This window comes from Agelaius phoeniceus, chromosome 2 (assembly GCF_051311805.1).
Source record: "Agelaius phoeniceus isolate bAgePho1 chromosome 2, bAgePho1.hap1, whole genome shotgun sequence".
NCBI classification, from domain to species: Eukaryota; Metazoa; Chordata; class Aves; order Passeriformes; family Icteridae; genus Agelaius; species Agelaius phoeniceus.
The window spans coordinates 30,327,344-30,347,077 of record NC_135266.1 but is presented as its reverse complement, the minus strand read 5'-3'; the positions used below and the strand labels follow the sequence as shown (position 1 = coordinate 30,347,077).

Below are 19,734 nucleotides of genomic sequence, written 5' to 3'. Positions count from 1 at the left end.
GCACATTTCTGTTTATAAATACTCAGTGATAGCTAACCGCAAAATGACGTGGCCTTCTCAGCAGACATCTACTAAAAAAATATAAATTTATTGCTCTCTTTCCTTTCTTCCTGAGTTATTCTAAACCAAACTTTTGCACCTCCAAATAAACAACTGAAACTTGAAGAACAACTGAAGCTTGAGCAGTCCTTACACTGCTGCATGAGATCAAGATATTTTATGGATAAAAAGAAAGCCAGGGCAGAAACCTTCTGAAGAAAGCTGTTGAAAATTGTTGATCCTTCTTAGATGTACCCGAGGATATTAGTCTATCTGGGAACTGCAGTCCCTCAATTGATTACCCTCTTCTAAAAGGCCAAAATTGCCACAATTCACAGTGCTTTTCTTACTCCTCCCCATGAGCCTGGAAACCATAATTTGCTTCTAGCTGTTACTTCTTTATACCGCATTGCAAGAGAGCCTTAATACAGGCTGTCACACTAAAATGGATGTTATGAGAAGAAAGGGGAATCAGCACATTTGTGATTCACCAGGGATCTGGGAAATCACAGAAGATTTATGAACAGTTTGATAAACCACAAAATATGAAAACTGCAATTATTTAGCTGCTGACTATGCTGCAGTGCACCTTTTGTTACCCATGAAATTTTTTACTTGAGGTAGTGTGTGAAATAGTCATGTGAAGACATGAGTGTATGCAAGCTACCATTCGTCAGAAAAGGGGAAAATTAGTCATATATTTAGCAGTCATTTCCCCTTTTTTTGGGAAATCCAAACACATATTTTCTCTCTGCCTGTGCCTCTGTTTCTCTTATCCTCACTCTACGGAAGGAAAGAAAGTTGGGTCTAAAACGTTACTTGGTTTTGACACAAATCTGATTGGGCAATGAGAGACAAATTTCCGCTGTGTGTTGAGCTCAACCCTATATAAGATCCTCACCAGGAATTTTCAGTCTGATAGTTTCTTTTTGTGAGATGCTTATGGCTGAAAGACTACAGAAACACAGGTAAGTGAATCTGATTGAAATCTGGGAATGAAAACCTTCCCTAAATCCTCAAATGGCTTATGGAGATTGTTAGTTACTAAACCAAAGGGACCAGAAGGCTCTGAACAGAATAACCAAGTATTTTTGTCAGGATCTGAAGAGAGAGACTCACCTGCTACAGGGTATTGATGTGAACCATGGGGCTTGTTAATGCCTCTAGCACCTGGTTCAGGTGTAGCTGAGAGGCTAGAGCTCCATACCAATTCCCTGGAAACCCAGGCAGACCTAAGAGTATGACCCATGGTTATGAAAGAGTGTTATTGAGCAAGAGGTTGGTTTTGTGGTGTTGTACAGATGACAATAATCTGGAAATAGTTTATTGTAGTCAAACAATCAGATGTCAGGTAAGTACAACTACTAGAACAGGAAGAAATTTGGATTAAAACTATGGAAGTATGAGCATGAAGGGATACAAAAAGATGTCCAAAGGTGTATACCTATGTCTTTGTTATATTGGTAGAAATATTTCTTTTTATTTTGATTTGAAATAGTTGTATAGTCATTTAATATTCATCATAGTTTTAAGGTAATGTTAAATGCATGCAATTTCCATTTCTGTATATAAAATGGAAATAGTATTACGTATCATGTGGATATGTGTACCGTGTTTCTCATAAATTCCTTATACAGAGCATAAACTAGTGCCTCTATCCAGCATGTTTTATATATTTTTGCCCATGGCACACCAAGGTAAAGCATAATCAATCAAGAAAGTAGCAGGAGCTGTGGTCTCGTGGCAGAGCAGAAGCATTCAGTGCCATGCCCATTTCATGTCCATACAGATGACACTTGATGAATGACTGGCAGAGGAGAATTTTGTTTTCCCTTAGCAGCCACCCTGTCTGATTTTCAGAACAGCTTGTTCAGGGTTTTCTTTATCTTTTTTTTTTAGAACAGATGGTAATAGTGTCCATGCTGAAAACTTGTGCAGCACCAGCAAGATGGGTATACATGCCATGGAGTCAATGTTTTCTGTCCCAACAGAAATATTTGTTGGAGACAAGAAAGCTTGGCACTGCTTGTAGCAGGAAGTCTTCCTGCAGCCTGTTTCACACTAGCTGGCCTACTTTGCCCCTGTGTCCACCCCAAGCTACTACACTACAGTTCACTCAAAGCAGCTGACCTGTGCCTCAGTCACATCTTACTGCAAAATAAGCAGAGCTAAATTTTTCCACCCACAGTTGTCACTCTGAAAAGCTGGGGGGACAGCAGCATCTTGTGGTATGCTGTTTTCACCTTCTGGAGTGAAAGGGAAGGGCCAAAAGTGATATGTGTGTGCCAGCCAGATGTTCTGGTTCCACAGTTCAGCCTCCATAAACTAGGGATGGAGACACCTTTCTGCTCACTGAGGATGGACCAAAGCTCCCCAGGTCTGGAGTGAGAAAAATAGCAGTTAATTCTTCAGATAATGTTGAGTATTTTGATTATATAATCTGTCTTGTAATAAACTTCCTTGTAGATTTCAAAATATTTTCCTTCTGCCCTCTTCTTCTGATTTCTTGTGGAAAAAAATGCATGGGCTCTTCCTTGTCCTGGTGACGTGCACAGTAGGTGCATCTGCTTTCAGACTCCAGCAAGTCAAGAACACAGGTAAGTGTACATTTGTCTTTTTCCTTCTGTTTTCCTCACCATTCTTTTAAATGTTCCTCTCTGACAGTAATGCAAAAATATCTCTGATTTGTATAGAAAACTGCCCAGATCACACCGTGTTTTTCAAACACTACTATGAACTTCATGGAGAACCTGTGGTTCTGAAATGCCCTTCCCCCAGATACAAACATTTGGATTTCTCTGCCTTGACCCCTAATATCACATGGTATAAAAATGGTTCAAACACCATGATATCAGGAAGAGATGAAGATTCAAGAATCTGGGCAAAAGGAAATGCACTCTGGTTTTTACCAGTGAGGCTAGAAGACTCAGGAGTATATATCTGCACAAGAAGGTAGGTATTTAAAAGATAATCTAGTTCACTAAAAAGTGGCTATGTCTTCTAACCTTGATTGTAAACTCCAGCTATATTCAGAGCATTTCTGGATAATTTCCTTGCTGACTTTATTAGAGAGAAAAAATATGGGAAGTCAGGACCCTTAGAGTGCATTGTGTGTCTCCTATAGTTACCAGTACTGAAATCTGGAAAAATGGTGACACAGGCTTGCCACTTTGACTACAATCTCATAGGAGAATATTGTATAGAGAGTTTTTCCTAATTAGCTCTGAGCCAGTCAGTGCTATGACAAGTGGGACATGCTGCAGGCAGCGGGTTTGCTGAGCACAAATACCCTTGTTGCACCGCAGATTGCCTTATGAAGCGTATATAAGGCATTGTAGCTCTGCAGTGGCTTTCCTCTTCCCACTTCCATATTTCTGGTCTTCACTTTTTTTCCGAGTCATGTTTTAAGCCAGAATTTGATTGACTTGATATTGTTGCAAGAATTTTCATGAGACCCAGTGTGTGTTTACTAGGCTAGTACCAGACTTGTGGTATTGCAGTGAGTTGAGACTTTAGCCATGGCTCTTTTCAGCCCTATTGGTAATTTTTTTTCTGAGTGTTTTCAATCTGACAGCACACTGTACTATGTCAAAAGAGGTGCCAGGGTCTGGATTTGTTGAGGACCAAGGAAGGCAAAAAATCCCATCACCCTTAGAGCCTGAACTTCTGAAGATGTTCCAGGTCCCTGTCTCCTGACATCTCCGGCTGCCAGCCAGCCTCTCATAAACCTCTGGCACTTGGCTCTGGGGTTTATACTGGAGAACATATCTCTACATTCCTGGAGCTGCTTGTGGATAGCATGGTCTCCTTGCTTGCACAGCACACCTTGTGAGGAATGCAAGTCAGCAGTAGAAGAGATGGACAAGTTGAGAAATCATGCTCAGCATGTTACGTTGGCATTTTCCCATATCTCAGCAGCAATTTCAGTTGTGGAGCAGAAGAGAAGACACTGATAGTGAAGCCCAAACAGCAAAAGGTTGCAAATACTGTTCTAGAACAGAGTAGTTGCCTGAGATATTCAAGAGTGCTTTTAAATCCCCTTTTTGGACTATTCTGCCTCACTTTGTCAATATATAGCACTATAGCAGTGTTCCTGAGAGATCAAACAAAATGCTGTGAAGTTTGTTTGAAAAAGACATGTAAGACCCAAATAGGTAAATTCATTGCTAACATTATTACAGGATTAATAAAGCACAAGCAAGTTACATTTCCTTTACAAATTATCCTGCAGGGAAGTCAGCAGATCTTTTTATATTTGAAGGTAGCAGCAAACTATCACAGATCTCTGCTTCTGTGTTCTGTGGAGCAAATATTTTGGATTTGGGCATCCGGCCTGTATATGACAGATGGCCACAGTGCCCTGGCAACAGTGTCAGTCTGTCTGCTTGCAGCCCACAGCTGCTCTCCTGGAAGTGGCAGCCCAGCCTCCTTGGCTTCACTGGCCCCTTCCAGGATCATGCACTGCCCTGAGTAAAGGCATCTCTGAAGCAGGCTTCCAGAGGTTGTAAAGAGTGGAATTTAAGCATCTGTCTTTCCCAGAATGGTCTTCCTTAGGACTGGAAGTGATTGTCAGTTGGGGCCAGAAAGAAAATTGAATATTGCAAAACTTTCAAAGCCAGAACGCCTTATTTGCTACAGAAAATTATATGTACTTGCAGAAATGTCTATGGTTGTGCAATAGTAACTGCAGATGTATCATAGTACATGCTTTAAGCTTTTTATTTAATCATTAGGGTTTTCACAGTCAAAACCTCTTCCAAGGAAATGGGGGAGGGTTCATGACACATCTGCTACTGTTCAGGTTAACATGCTCCCCCTCCTCACACAGTTAAAATCATGCTTCAGCCTAAAGGTGCACAGGAAACTTGTACTATAAAAAGAAAAGACTGAAGGTCTAAGGCAGATATGTGTCAGCAACATGTTTTGATTGTGCCAAAAGAACAGTACCAGTGATTTTCCAACATCCAGCCTGGTGTGATCTCAGTCTTGGCCTCTGTTAAGGAGGGAAATGGAGCCAGGAGGAAACCAAGGGTGTCATTTGAGTTCTCTTGGGGGCTCACCTCTCCCTGCTTTGTCACCAGGAACAACTCGTACTGTGCTGAGGTCTCAATCCACCTCACAGTTGTGGAGAAAACAGCTGCTTGGGAGATTGCCTATCCCCAGGTCCTCTTCACTTTCACCGCTGGAAAGATTGTTTGTCCTGATCTGTGGGATTTTACACCAAATAGGACAAGCCTGGAGCTCAAGTGGTACAAGGTAGAACATTTACTTCCTCTTTGTGCATAGCCTCATCCCAGCTTGGCACATAAATATTCACTTAAGGTTTCTCTTGAATATCATGTTGCTTAAGTCACTAGCATAGTGTAATATACTGGGAATTTTGGGGCAGATGTATACATTTTAAGAAAAGTTTTCTGGGGCACACTCAGCACAGGGTGAAGTGTTTCACATGTTTCATGCTCTCACAAGCAGTGCAACTGTTTATAAGGCTAGATTATTTACCCAACTCCAGGGTTTGCCACCTCATATCAGGCCCTTCTCTTTGGCACTGTGCATCTTTTCATGGCCCCTCTAGTGAATCCCATAAAGTAGGACCTACCAGGGATACTGCCTCCGTGTTCAGGTGGGGTAGTTTTCATGAATCAACTGGAATACACCATTTGGAAATAGTGGCGGAATTACATAATGCCTGGAGTGTTCTCTTGCCTAACTGCCCAGTTTGCTGCTTTTCAAGTAGGCAAGCCTGGTTTTGCCACTAAGACCAAATACATCCTTGGCTGTTCAATTTCACACTGGAGAGCAGGGGATTCTTCTTGCATTTCCACAATACCTCAGTTTAGCTTTTATTTACACTCCCACTGTGATCACACGCTCTGCCTTGTGCAGCTGTAGCCTTACCATAGGATGCAATATACAGGCTGGCTTGCAGTGCCTAGGTTATGATCTGTACTATACCAGCAAAATGTTGCTGCTCAGGACTCCCTTCAGAAGTGGAATATAACCCACTTAATCTAAGTGAGAGGCTGCCCTCCTCAATAGGGATTTTGTTACAAATGTAAGAAAGAGCTACCCTGCCTTCATGAGGGAGAACATAATTTCTCCTAGCAGGTCTCCAGACTGTGTATGAACAGAGCCTTAGGGATACAGAGCAGGAATTTCTAATAATTTATGGGGCAAGTAACAGTTATGTGAAATCCTGCATGATTACAAGTATTTGTCTTCAAAGAATGCCTTAGAATATTACTCTTCTGTGGTCATGTATGGGAAGTATGGATACATACACATGGATACATACACATGGATACATATGGATAACATTGTGAAAAACTCCATGGGTACTAAAATCTTGTGTGATTGCTCTAAGATGACTCAAGGATGAGCCTATTATATGTTTTCCATCTTAAAATGTGCACTATGGAAGAACTATGCACACACATTATAGATAGATTAAAATAGCAATTCTTCACACTTCACACATATAGTGCCACAAGACATTTTAGAGATGGATACACACTAAAAGAACTCGTGCTTTGGTGGGAAAGCAGAACTGCTCAGATTTCGCAGCAATAAGTGAACTTCTAATAACAGAGAGACAGAGATAATTTGTCTCTCTCAATAGATAATTAGGGTGTAGCTATCTGAGTCATAACACCAGTTACTGTCCTTTCTCCAGGATGCTCAGCCTTTGGAAGAGGACAATGAAAGATTCATCATTCTGAACGGTTCAGCGTCTCTGATCATGACATCTGTGCTACCAACAGATGGAGGGTATTACACCTGCAAGATGTCATTTCCATTTGAAGGTGTGGAGTATGAAATCACCAGGACAATTCAACTGGAGACTGTTGGTAAGAATATTATCAGATGATCTGAGGGATGGATTTCCTCTCCTACAAGGAAAGGCTGAGAGAATTTGGTTTATTCAGCCTGGAAAAGAGAAGACTTCCGTGTGACTGAATTGTGGTCTACCAGTACCTGAAGGGGACTTGTAAGAAAAATGGGGATAGACTTCTTACAAGAGCATGAGGTGACAAGACAAGGACAAATGGCTCCAAACTGAAAGGGCAGGTTGAGATTAGCTATTAGGAGGAAGTTTTTACTGTGAGGGTAGTGGAGCACTGGCACAGGTTGCCCAGAGAAGTTGTGGATGCCCCCATCCCTGCTCCCTGGAAGTGTTCAAGGCCAGGTTGGATGGGGATTTCAGCAACCTGGTCTTGAGGAAAGTGTCCATGCCCATGGCAGGAGGGTTGGAACTAGTGGTCCTAGGAAACTTTTAAGAAAGGTTTTAGGGACATTTAAGGTTCCTTCCAACCTAAAAGATTCTGTGGCTCTATGATTCAATGATGGCCATATGAAACCATTACAACACATAAGAAAACCTCTTCTTTGCTAATGAAACTCTTGAGAGGAGCTCATGCTCAGCCTTTCAGCCGTGCCAAGGGAGTGCTTGTCCTGGCCCTGAAGGGGCTCCCACAGCACTCCCGGCAGGGTGGGGATCTCTCCTGCAAGTGCCCGTGTTTGTTAAACGGAATAATTGATCTCTTGGGGGCAGGAGGGGCCGTGTCACTGCCGAGGCCTTCGGGGGAGCTCGGAGATCAGCCATTTGGCGGCGTCCCAGCGCGGGGACAGGCCGCTGTGCCACAGCGAGGGGACAGGCCGTGTGTCACAGACGAGGACAGGCCGCTGTGCCACAGCGTGGGGACAGGCCGCTGTGTAACAGCGAGGGGACAGGCCGTGTGTCACAGACGAGGACAGGCCGCTGTGCCACAGGGCGGGGACGGCGGCGGGGCCCGGCGCGCTGCTGTGCAGAGCGGCCGGCAGGGGGCGCCCGTGCCGCGCAGGCCTCACGCCGTCCCCGAGGCGCTGGGGGACCCTGCCCGGCCCGGCAGCCGCGGGGCCCCAGCTCGGAGCGGCAATATCGCTGCTTGCCAGCGGCTTTAGCAATCAAATCCTTTCCTAGGAGACGACAGATATTGGCTGAAGTGGCATGTTTCTGGTTCTAGGGCCATGCCTGCATTTTCTCTTGTCTTAGCACTGACTCTGTTCTCTTTTTCTGCCAAGAACAAGAGAAGAGAATTACCCCGATAATTGTGTATCCAGCCCAAAAGACAACATCAGCTGCTCTTGGTAAGGCCCAACATCATATTTGGAAACGTTTAGTCAGAGAAAAACTAGAGCAGGTCCTCTTATGGTGTAATTTGTTGGCATAAATTGCTGTAGGTTTTTGATTTCAATTATATTAGTTGAAGGTTGGTTCTAGAGTATTCTTTGCTTTTTAACATCTACAACCATGTGCTGTCTTCTGGGTATATAGCTATACTTCTGTAAAATATAGAAACACATCAGTCTGAAATCTCTTTATCCTTGAGTTACAGTAATTATAACAATTAAAAAATTCAGAACTTCTGCAAAATCACTTTATCCCTGGAGGTCCAACCTTCAGCTAAATGTCCTCACTCAGAGCATGTGTGAGTGAAGCTGTGCTGCTGGTTAATGCAGCTGCTCCAGAGGGGTAAATCACACAGTGCCCTTTGCACTGTGTCAGAAAGGGCAAGGCCACAGGGACACAGCCTTGCCTCTGGGGAATGTGTTTAGTGCCAGAGTTGGTAAGTGTTGCAATAGGGAAATTATTTGGTTAGCAGCAGAAAGGACTGCTGCACTGAAGGGTCTTGCTGCCAAGGAGCAGGGGATCAAAAGCAATCTGGAGATTAACTTCAGTTTTGAAAGTAGTGGTTCTTGACTTGTATGGGATCTCCCCCTGGAGTTGTTGGCTTTCACCAAAAGAAAGAGTAGTTCTTCATATGTGTCTAAATTGTTTTTCAATCTTTTTCTTTTTTTTTTTTTTTTTTGACAGGCTCTAAGATGACTCTCCCATGCAAAGTGTTTGTTGGGCTGGGCAGCCATTTCCAAACTGATGTGGAATGGCTGGCAAATGACAGCAGCGTTGACGTGGTTTATAAACAAAGCAGAGTTACAGAGGGGGAACGACAGTAAGTCTGGCTGAAAGTGCTTCCTTGTGCTTATTGTTCTAACCTGCAGTGCTACAGGGGCTCTCAGTGCAGCTGAATGCCAGGTAATGAAATGGGAAATGGACAGATCTGAAGTGAAGGTGAGAGCTGAGGGAAAAAAAAGGCAGACAAGCAAAAAACCCCCAAGCCCAACCCAGTCAGTGAAATAAATGCTTTATCTCTGTTTTTTGTGACATGGTATTTTGCAAATGAGGCAATTTTGAGACAAACCTTAAGCACATTTTCATGAGCAACTGAGCTGTTGTGAGGGCTGACTGCAGTGGAAAGCAAGGAGACTTGATCCTTCCCAGGGCTTCTCTTACCTCTCTCCTTACCCCATGCCAGCAAAGTGGCAACATTCTCTCCCTCACATTCATGAGGTTCTCAGAATACACTAAGACAACAGAAAATTACCTAGTGGTTTGATGGTTTTTGTTTGTTTGGTTTTTTTTTTCCCTAAATAGCACTATTTCCCCCCTAATCTTGTTCTTTTCCACATTAGTGAGTTAAACTGACTCACTCAGAACCCGCTGAGTGCTAGAACAGGTGCTAGGGTAGCACTGAAGGGAATATTGGTGGGAGGGAGAAACAGGATGTTCCACATCCTCTTGCCCTGATTCATTGTGTCTCCCAGTCTTGAGGAGCTGTCTTTCAGCTGCCTCATAGCTACATACCTCAAGGCTTTTACCACTAGGAAAGGGAAGGACACCTGCTTTCTGTACCTGTGATGTGTTACCTGAGTAACTCACTACATCCAGGCACACCTCTAGTGGTTTTGTAAATGTGAGCTGAACTTTCTGACTGAAATCTCTTCACTAAGGACCATATCAGCTTGTTTTGTTTATTGTTTCATGTAGCTTAGAGTGTCCAAAAAGATCATTACCCTTGCCTAGTGGCTCTGCCCGTACTGGTGGACAGAGCCCAGAAGGTTCCTTGGATCTGGGATGCCATTGCCTCTGCTGTTACTTGCTAAACTGGTCACACACCAGCTAGCATCCTCCCAAAGGGTTTCTGGTTATTGATTAGGGTTTAGCATGGGCTAGGGGCCATTTCCAGCAGAGTTTGGGGATGTGGCATCTGTATTTTGATGGACAAGAATGTTTAACTGTTATGGATGTGAGATGGTTTTGGCAGTTTGTGGCCACCAGTGCCAGATAACAGCCTGGCCATGCTGCAGCCAGAGGTAACATAGGAACTCAATTGTATGCCCAAGCCTTTAGGGGTTTTCCCATTCCCCACAGCATGACTGGGGATATTAATTTATAATCTTGTTTATATGGATAAGTGAAAATGCATTGAACCTGTGGCCAGGAACCATAAAAATGTGCTGCAGCTATAGTCTCTGCAGGCTTTAGAATAGAGCAGAACTTTCTTACTTGGACAAACAAAAAAATTATTTTTGTTATGCTTACCACTATCATTATTGCTGTTGTATATTATAATGCAATTGCACAAGGACACTGACAGTGACAGATAAGGTTCCTGCAGGACCCATGGTGTGTGAGATACCCCAGTTCTGTTGGAAGCCCTCATTATGGCAGCATGACAAAATAGCTCAAATGCCCCTGGGAAAACAAATTCCCTGCAGAAATCTCTGTCAAAGAGCTCCTGGAAGGAGCACCCAGGGAATTCCATTGCTGCTGTGCATTGCAGGCTTATAATGGACAACTGCTCTGGTAATGGCTAAAAGGTATCAAGGGGCAATGTTTGACTCCAGCTAAAAAACCACTTTAAAATAGTGGGACTCCTAAAATAATCATGTTGAAATTAGCTGGAAACTTCTTGGACAGTTTCTTGCATTGAGCACATGATAGACAGGAATGGTGGTTCAGTTTTCTCAGAGAACATTTACAGGGTTATGTTTTTCATATGTCCTTTGCTGATTGTAAGAATTAACTTTAGGTAGTCAGAGAGAAGGAACTAGGTCCTTGCCCAATGCTAATGTATCAAAGATACACAGAATTCCACTTGCCTTTTCCCCCTCCCCTTTCTTTATTTTTGCAAGACAAATCCAGGTATTTTTTTCCCTCTAGACTCCAAAAGCTGCAAGATAGGTACTGCCCACTGGGACTCAAGTAGCACAACTGGGCTGAAGACAACAGGCATCCTTGAATGCTGAGAGGCTGGTTCAGAAATGAAGCAATATCCAATGCATTTTCTTGCAATGTGCTGTTAGAATGAACATATCAAATAGAGAAAAACCATCTTATTAAAATAATTAACACTTAATCTTTATTATTCTTCCAGAGAAATTGTAGAAAATGGTGAAAACTTCATTGAAGTACCACTGATTTTTGATTCTGTTGAAGAAGTGGACTTTTACACAGACTTTACCTGTCTGGCCCAGAACAGATATGGATACCAAGAACTGCCAACAAGGGTCAAGCAGGAAGGTAGTTATTTTTACTGCTTATTTTTGATAATTTTTATTATTATTCTAATGCTAAATTAGCATCTGATCTGTTTGTACTGTAAGAGCTAGTGTTGGGATAAATTACTGCCTGCGGAAAATCTGGTTGCCTCTTTCACCTGTAGTCTTTGATACAGCCCGTTCACAAAATTCACCTTCTGTAGGTCATTTACTGACATTTTATGCAGGGATAAGGATCTGTCTGTGCTGGGATATCTCTTTATTGAATAAGACTCCAATTTAGGTACACTTTGTGAAATAAGTGCTCCAGTGAGACTAGTGGCAAACTCTCTTTGCAGTAGAGCCAAATCTCCTCCAGTTCCTCAACAAGTAGGGAAGAAAAAAAGACAACAACAGAATGAATTATTAGAGTGTTACTTTTCCTCATGCACAGACTGCTGCCAAAACAACAAGAAGTGTAAATTATGATGGGTGTTGTTACTTTGGCTTCTGGTAATGGGAAGAGAAGACCTAAACTCGGTGCAATTAATGTTGCAGTGTGGAAAACCATTGGCCAAGAGCCAGCTGTACAAACAATGTGAAGCAATGCTAATTGTTTCTTTGTATGACGTTGGTGAATCACCAAAGCTTGCTCACACTGTCTTAGAAAGGCACATGAACTCTTTCAGACTTCATTATCAGTTATGACTCACTCCAGCACCCTATGATGAGGGATTTGTACTCATTTTGCTGGATCATGGGCTGCCCTTGTCTTCCATGAGCTGCACCAGGAAGCAATATGCATTGGAATAATCCAGAATGGTCTGGACAGACACTTGCCTTGGAAATTAGCCAGATTTAGGAAGAAGTTCTGAGTCTTGGGTCGATTGTTACTAATTTATAAGCTGCTCTGTAGGAAAAAATTATTCACGCAACTTGAGGGTGGACTAATTGTTGAGTATTCATGCTCCACAAGGTGCTTGGATTTCCTGCTTGGAATGTCTCTGCTTTAAATAAACCAAGATAGAAAGCACACAGCTGCTCCTGATCAGGGGTTCAGAAAATGGGGTGTATGCAAAAGATTGAACTTTAAATTCTCACTCTCTGTTGTTTTCCAATCCTTCCTCCTATCTTCATGAACACATTTCCCAGAGTGCTCAATCAATAGATCTCTTCCTTTCAAAGGTCATAAGCCCTGCTGGAAGGTTAACTTGCAGACATCCTTTCTACCGTCATTTCTCCTCTTCCAACTTGAGCTTAGAGAGCTGTGTTCCTGGGAGTTCATTGTTTTTTTTCTGGTTTTCTAATATTTAATTTGTTTACTTTTCCAGCTGTTGGTCTGTCCTGGTACATTGCAATGATTCCTGTTGCTCTCGCCTGTTTGATCGTGGGAGGGATATGCATGCACAAGTGCTGGAAGAGTAGATCTGATAAAGGATATACAATACCAAAGGTTTAAAATCCACTTGGGTTCTCCAACTACCAACAGAACCAAAAAATCACCCTGGCTATCTTTACATCAGACACAGCGAGCATTTCAGACCTAATATACTTCATTCCCAACAGACCAATAATAACAGCTCTTTCCCACTTTTCCCAGTCTTCTGTGATCTGATGAAGTTAAGAATATAAGTTTGCATTTTTATGCTGCATAGATGCAGGAAATTTGGTTCTATTTGTAACTAGGGTGCCATCTGTAGAATTTTGGAACACAAAATCATGTTGTGGATATGGGAAGGGTAGGGAGAGGGAGGTGCTCTCACCCTTTGTAATTCCAACAGATGTACTGTTCTTTTTTTTTTTTTTTTTTTTTTTTTTTTTTTTTTTTTTTTAAAAAAAGGAAAAGAAACCCCTAAAATCTAAAAAGGGAAGCTAAGGAAGCTTGCTGCAGAAGGACTATTTGACACTAGAGGGAAAAAGCAATTTTTATATGCAACCAGACTAAATTTATTTCACTTGAGTCTAAAAAGAGACATTTGTTTTCCCTTTTCAGAGCCAAATGCAGTTGTCATGGCAACTGTATATCTATGAACTTCTCCACAGAAAAACTAAATTTGTTCACCATTTGGATTACACATTGCTTAAATAGACTGTCAGAATATCCCTCCCCCAGAGATAACTCTATCTATATAAAAGATAACTGTACACAGAGGAATTCAGTTCTATTTTATCTACCAATATGTTGTAGCTAGAGATTCATAAGCGGCTGTAACATGTTGTCATCTTTGCCAAGGAAAGAATTGGAGGGACGTTTAAATGTTTTGGGAGTGATTTGGCTAATAAAAAGTTTTATTCCTGGAAGTGTCTGGACAGATTGCCAGTAATAATGAACAGTCTCACACTTTTGTTCCTCCAGCCCTTTTGTGACCAGTCTGGTGTAGTTTCAGATTGTGTCCTTTAAATTGCAGTATGCAAGTTGGTTACAGAGGATGCAAAACACTGCCTGTTATGTTAACCTAACTGGATTCTAGTCTTGACATAAATCAAAAGGGAGCAATAAATAATCAGTGACCATGTTGTACTTTGAGGGTCAGAATGAGTAAAATTATTTGGTTACTTCCTCTCATTCTCTTCAAAGAGATACCACTCATGACAGCTGAGAAATTGTTACATGATACATAATGTGCATTATCTTCATCTATATTGGAGGGAAGAGAACCTGCATTAAGGCCTAGATTAGTACAGATCCATAACTGCATCAACACCTCTCCCTCTACCAATACTAAAATAATACCAACATCTCTCACAGGCACCAAAGATAAAGCTTTTTGTTCATGTAAATCATCCCAGAGGATTTTCAAACTCTGTAGAAAAAAAAAAAAATCAGGAAAAACTTTGACTCCAAAAACCAAATTTTAACACACTAGAGAAGTGAATGGCTCACAGCCATCTGGGACAGACCATGACCTTATTCCTTTGGATTACGACTTGTAGTTGGCTCTAAATTTGGCCCAATAAATATCTGGAAGGATTTTGAAGAGTAGGATGTGGCTTGAGTTAAGAAATCTTCACTCTATTAGCAAGAACATTCATATGTAATGAGATTCCGACCAAAGCCTCCCTTTAAATACTCTAAATGCTTGTTGTGAAGATACAGGCACAGAAGATTAGAGTTCTGACGCAGTCTAGGTCAAGGGCATCCAGAGAACACCACAGGACTCACTGCTTCCAAGTGTAGAATATGAAAGATGATAAGGACCACCAGTGTTTTATGGGCAGATGGGAAAAAGGTGGATGCAAGTGTGGAGAAGAGTAGGCTTTTCTTTTATGAAGTGATATTTGATTCTCTGACTACTAGTATAATATTCTGACGGCTTTCCTCATAAGTAGATGTCTTCAGGTGAACTACACAATGTAAATATTTTACAGATAGATTTGAACAAGTGACCTACATAATGTAAATGCTTTACACTGATTTGCATCTTTATACACAAAGGCAACATGGTTTATCTAGGTTTTGAAAATGTTACGTGGAAAACTGGTAAACAAATAAACCAAAATGCTGGTGTGTGAGTTGAATGGGAAGAGAGATGTGAGATATGAGATGTCTCTTTGAGGATGGCAGCTCTTTCCCAAACCTGAAAAGAAGTACAGTATTAGGGAACATCAAGGATTCAGAGCTCTGCACAACAAAGTTTCTCTTTGGAAAAATTATGGATGTAATGAGGACAAGGTCACCTCGTTCCTGGGACTGTGTGGGTTTATAGCATTTTCCAGAGAGCTAGTCTGTCTGCAACAACTTCAGAGGCACACCTACAGAGAGGAAAAAACTGGTGTACCGTGGTCTTGGCATGAGTTAGCATCCAGTATAGAGGCTTCTTGTGCAAAAGTTATTTTCAGGAAACACGAATTAAGTTAACAACTATTTTCTAGTTTTCAATGTGTGTGATCTTGATGTCATTTATCCATCTAAATAGGTGGCATAACTGATGTTTGATCATAGTAGCACCCAGACTGAACCTAAATATAATGTGAAGAGCACCAAATAATTTCATCCACTGGTTCCCAAACAAAACCCTTAAATAAATGTGGGAGCAAGTGAAAACAAGGGCTGACCTGCACACAGAGTTGATCTTCACTGATCAAGACAAGAAAGTTACATTTTTAATTCTAGTAGCTAGGGAGGGAAGGCATGCATGCAGGAGGATGAGGACGTCCTTGTTGAAATATGCCAGGAATAGTGGTTTAGGTATGAACAGCTAATTAAAGATTTTATGATTATTCTGCCTCAAGTCTCTAAAGCAACAGGTCCAGCAGGGCAAAAAAAAAAGCAAAAAATAGTTCTTACGTTTTGGAGCTGAGAACTTCCTATCCATAACCTTGCAGCTGCCAAGTATAGCCTAGAGTGGGGTACCTCTCATCCAGCCTTCACAAACCCTAAAGCAATATAGATAATCCAAGATAGCCACTGATGTTTCCTCTCCACTCAGTGGAGAAAGACTTCTCACTGGTCCCTAAAATAAATGGGATAAGTTGCATCTCAGAGGTGTCTGTCTTTTTCCACCAGTTTAAGACAAAGTGAGATTAATCTATTCTGCATGGATTCATGGATAAAGGAATGACTGGTTGTGGATCATTGGATTTCGGGTTATCAGAGAGATTACAAAAAGAATCAGTCTAAAGCCCAGAGACACCTTGTCATGTAGTCAAAGCTGCTGGGCTTTCTTGGGGAATGACTTTAATGCTGGCAGCTCTGTGCAGAGCAAGCACAGGCTTGCACTGAATGAAAATACTATAAGAGGTTGAGAGGCAGGCCCAAAGGTACATATTGTGGAATCCAACATAAGAGAGAGGCTGAAAATATCTAGCTGGTGCCTTGGAAAAACATTTGTGGCTCACAGGTTGTGTGGTCATGAAGTGCCACAGCTATTAGAGGAAGAAAAGAACGAGCTGTCCTGTGTGCATGGCTGAAGTCCAAGAGCCCTGCTGGGACCAGGAGGAAGTCTGCTGAGTGACTGCAGGTGAGCTGGGGCCTGTCACCCTTTCCCCAGCACTCAGCCAGATCAGCTCCCATGGCTGACAGTGTCTGCCTGCTCCTTCCTGGCTCTGCTGGGCTACAGCAGAAAACTGGAAAAAACAGTTACATAGGAAAGGAAATATCATAAACTCGCTTGCTTCCAGTGGACAAACTCATGTCATTGATAAGAAAACCACTTTTATGTATATATATATTCTGTTTTAGTGTGCTCATTGCACTGGAAACCACAGTCTCTATCAGTCTATACATTACCTAGTATACACAATGTAAAGAGCTTAATAAAGCAACTGAAATATAACTCCAGTTGGTTTTCAAGAAGAGCATATTATCTTCCTGAAATTCTTCAGCCAGGCACTAATAATAATAATAGTAATAATAATGAGGAAACTTCTGAAAACTCATGCGGAACCAAGCTCACTTGTTAGAGCTTGGGAAATTCATCCATTTTTGAATCTTTAACTGCAAATGTAGTTTGGCTCTTATAGTTGTGTGTCCCTTCTACCCATTTTAAGTTTTTGCCCCAGTCTAAATTGTCCCAGGACCTGACAATGACTTCAGGTGTAAGCAGCAAACTCCTTTGTAACATGTTGAAAAGGTCAGTATCTCAGTCCTGATAAGAAGTGAAGGTTCTCGCTCACTGTTTTTACTAGTTTGTCATCTTTTGGGTTGTGCCCTTATACGTACATAAATTTCATGGAAATGCACATCTTGATTCCTTTGTGGATAATGAGGCATTGCCAGTGCTTCTGTCTCATGAAGCTTAAATGGTGCTATTCATTTAAAGCTGTAGAGGTCCTGTTCTGCCTTGGTTATAAAGGGTTCATTTATCCATCTGCTAAGCTGTGGGATAAATGAATCATAATGTTTGCTTGCTTTGGCTCCCAAATGTCCTTCGTCATAAATGCTGAGGGGGCTAGGCTATGACTGGAAGTAGTTGATACTGTTTGTTTACTTGCAAAAAAAGACTCTCAAGTGACTTGTGGCTTTCAAGTTGGAGACACTGCTGAACAAAGTAATTAAAGGGTGTGATTGCATGTACCCTCAGTATGTTACTACCCCTATTTTTGCTTTGACTGGGCCTTACCATGGCTGATCTTTCAACTGGTTTGAGAAAATTCCAGAGGAGAGTGTGGGCAAGACACAGTGGTTTCTTTGGTCTCACCATCGTTACTCTGCTAGCCTGTGAATGCTGGAGACTTGGTCCTCCTTCTTATCATTAAATTGTAGAATGATTTTGATTGGAAGGGACCTCAAAGATCATTTAGTTCCAATCCCCCTGCCATGGGCAGGGACACTTTCCACTAGAAGATTACTCAAAGCCCCATCCAACCTAGCTTTGAACTCTTTCAGGGATGGGGCACCCACAGTTTCTCTGGGCAACCTGTTACAGTGCCTCACAACCCTCACAGCGACAAATTTCTTCCTACTATCTAATCTAACCCTACACTCTTTCTGTTTAAAGCCATTGTCCCTTGTCCTGTCACTACATGGTCTTGTAAACAGTCCCTCTCCAGCTTTCTTACAGGTCTCCTTCTTGTGAGTAGACAAGATCTATCAGCTCAGAGAAGAAAGAAGTGCCCTTTCTTTGATCACAGTTGATAGGTAGTTTTTCAGATGAATCTAAGCCAGTAAAATGCAGGAAGAAGCATGGTAGAGAAAGAACTGAGATTCATTTCTCCACCTAGGAGTGGCAGAACTCTGTGACTGATTGATTTTTAATAGGAAAGAACATATAAGATGATGATGATTACTACTGTCTCGTTGATGCCTAAATGGCACCACCATATTGAGTGGTGCCATTTAGGAGATATGAATTGCATAGGAGAACATAAATATGGGTGGGAGAGTGTGGGGGAATGGAGAACTTGTGAGAATAAGCAATATGAGCTCATCTTCTGACTGGAAGGGCAGTGATATATCAGGCCATGATAATTGCCCATAATTTCATCCAAAGGGAGAGTAAAAAAGTAAGGGCATGTAATTATTTCTGCTAATGAAGGAGACTGCATAATAAGACTGGCATAAGAAATGCATAACCAAAATTTAGATGCCTCTAGTCACTGCAGCAGTGAGGTCCTGAGAAAGCATCTCAGCAGGAGTAATGGGAGGAAAAGAAATTACTTCAAACCTAGAGCTGGGTACAGCTATGAATAGGATTTGACGTGTGGCAGCAGGGGGTCTTCCTGCAAGGCTGAATCATGTCCTCTGGCTTTGTGTTCTTTACCTCCATTGGAAAAGGCTGGACTGCTGAAGATAAAAAATGCCATCTAAGAGTTTAATTACTGTGTTATTATTATTTCTTCAGTTAAATCTTCCTTGCTCATATTTACAGACCTCACTAGCTTGTAAGGGCTGGAAGAATTAAACACTAAACACAATTGCTGGATATGTCTTTGTAGACATGTCCAAAAGTTCTAGTCTTTTAAAGGAGATCCCAGTTGCCTGTGGAAAATAGCCCTTAATGAGAGTTGGCTTTAATGGTGGAATGATCCAGTCTCTAAACAAAATCATGATGTAAGAGATAATTTAGCTCTTCATATGGCCCAAGTGCTTCTGTTATGCACAGAGGAGGAGAAGGAAGTCCTTAAATGCTACTATGTTGTTTTCCACTTATTCTCTTAAATGTCATTTTCTGTTTGTTTATTTTATTTTACTGTTTAATGGCTGCTTCTGTGGCATTCACTCTTGGCCATGCAGTGGGAGCCAAGATGGAGCAATGCCACTCCTGTGAGGACCCCAGGAGCTTCCTGGCTCAGGCCAGCAGATCTCACAGACTGCAAGCAAGCAGAAGGAGAGATGTCTCTGCTGTGGATGTCAGGTCACTGGAGGCAGGGAGAAAAGAGTGCAGTAATGATACATGGCAGTGGCATCCAACTTCCATCCCTGGAAGAGTGCTTTAGAGCACAGAAACCAGCTGTCAAACCATGACTGCTGGAAGCTTGACAGAGGTATTGTATAGTTTATGGGATTACATGTCAGGATTTTTGCCTGTTCCTGCACAATGGTTTTTTAAAACCTTCATTATAAAAGCAGAATAGTGGTTTACCCAAATGCAATTCCCTAATCTCTCTTACATCAGTAACTCAAGTTTTTCATTGTCTACCCAGTATGGGACACAGTGATTGTGCAAAGGCAGTCCGAGACTGTATATGCCAATCACCAAATTTGTCTTTTTGATTTAGTGCTTGTGATATTTAGCATTTGCTTTCATTCTGTTTCTTTTTTATTAAGCAAACTAATTAAATCCTTCTTTTACAATGACTTTTAAAAGCGGATCATGACTTAAATCTTATTATTCTTGAAAACAAATTATTATGATGCAATACTTTGAGGAGGTCTGAGCATGCCACAGCTTGTTT

The 19,734-nt window shown here is 41.7% G+C and overlaps 1 protein-coding gene across 1 annotated transcript; it reads left to right on the top strand.

Moving 5' to 3' along the window:
* Window positions 1-940: 940 nt before the first annotated feature.
* On the top strand, window positions 941-15,613 carry IL1R2 (interleukin 1 receptor type 2). The gene is made up of 9 exons (XM_054628096.2): window positions 941-1,007; window positions 2,506-2,636; window positions 2,733-2,991; window positions 5,121-5,295; window positions 6,713-6,887; window positions 8,101-8,166; window positions 8,894-9,029; window positions 11,295-11,440; window positions 12,729-15,613. The coding sequence occupies exons 1-9, from the start codon at window positions 976-978 to the stop codon at window positions 12,854-12,856; spliced, it is 1,248 nt and encodes a 415-aa protein (XP_054484071.2). The 5' UTR covers window positions 941-975; the 3' UTR covers window positions 12,857-15,613.
* Window positions 15,614-19,734: the final 4,121 nt, after the last annotated feature.

Excerpts from the sequence above, each read along its gene's own strand:
- IL1R2 (XM_054628096.2), top strand. The coding sequence starts at position 976 with ATGCTTATGGCTGAAAGACTACAGAAACACAG. Across the intron at positions 5,296-6,712 it reads TGGAGCTCAAGTGGTACAAG|GATGCTCAGCCTTTGGAAGA; the intron begins GTAGAACATTTA and ends TCCTTTCTCCAG. Across the intron at positions 8,167-8,893 it reads GACAACATCAGCTGCTCTTG|GCTCTAAGATGACTCTCCCA; the intron begins GTAAGGCCCAAC and ends TTTTTTTGACAG.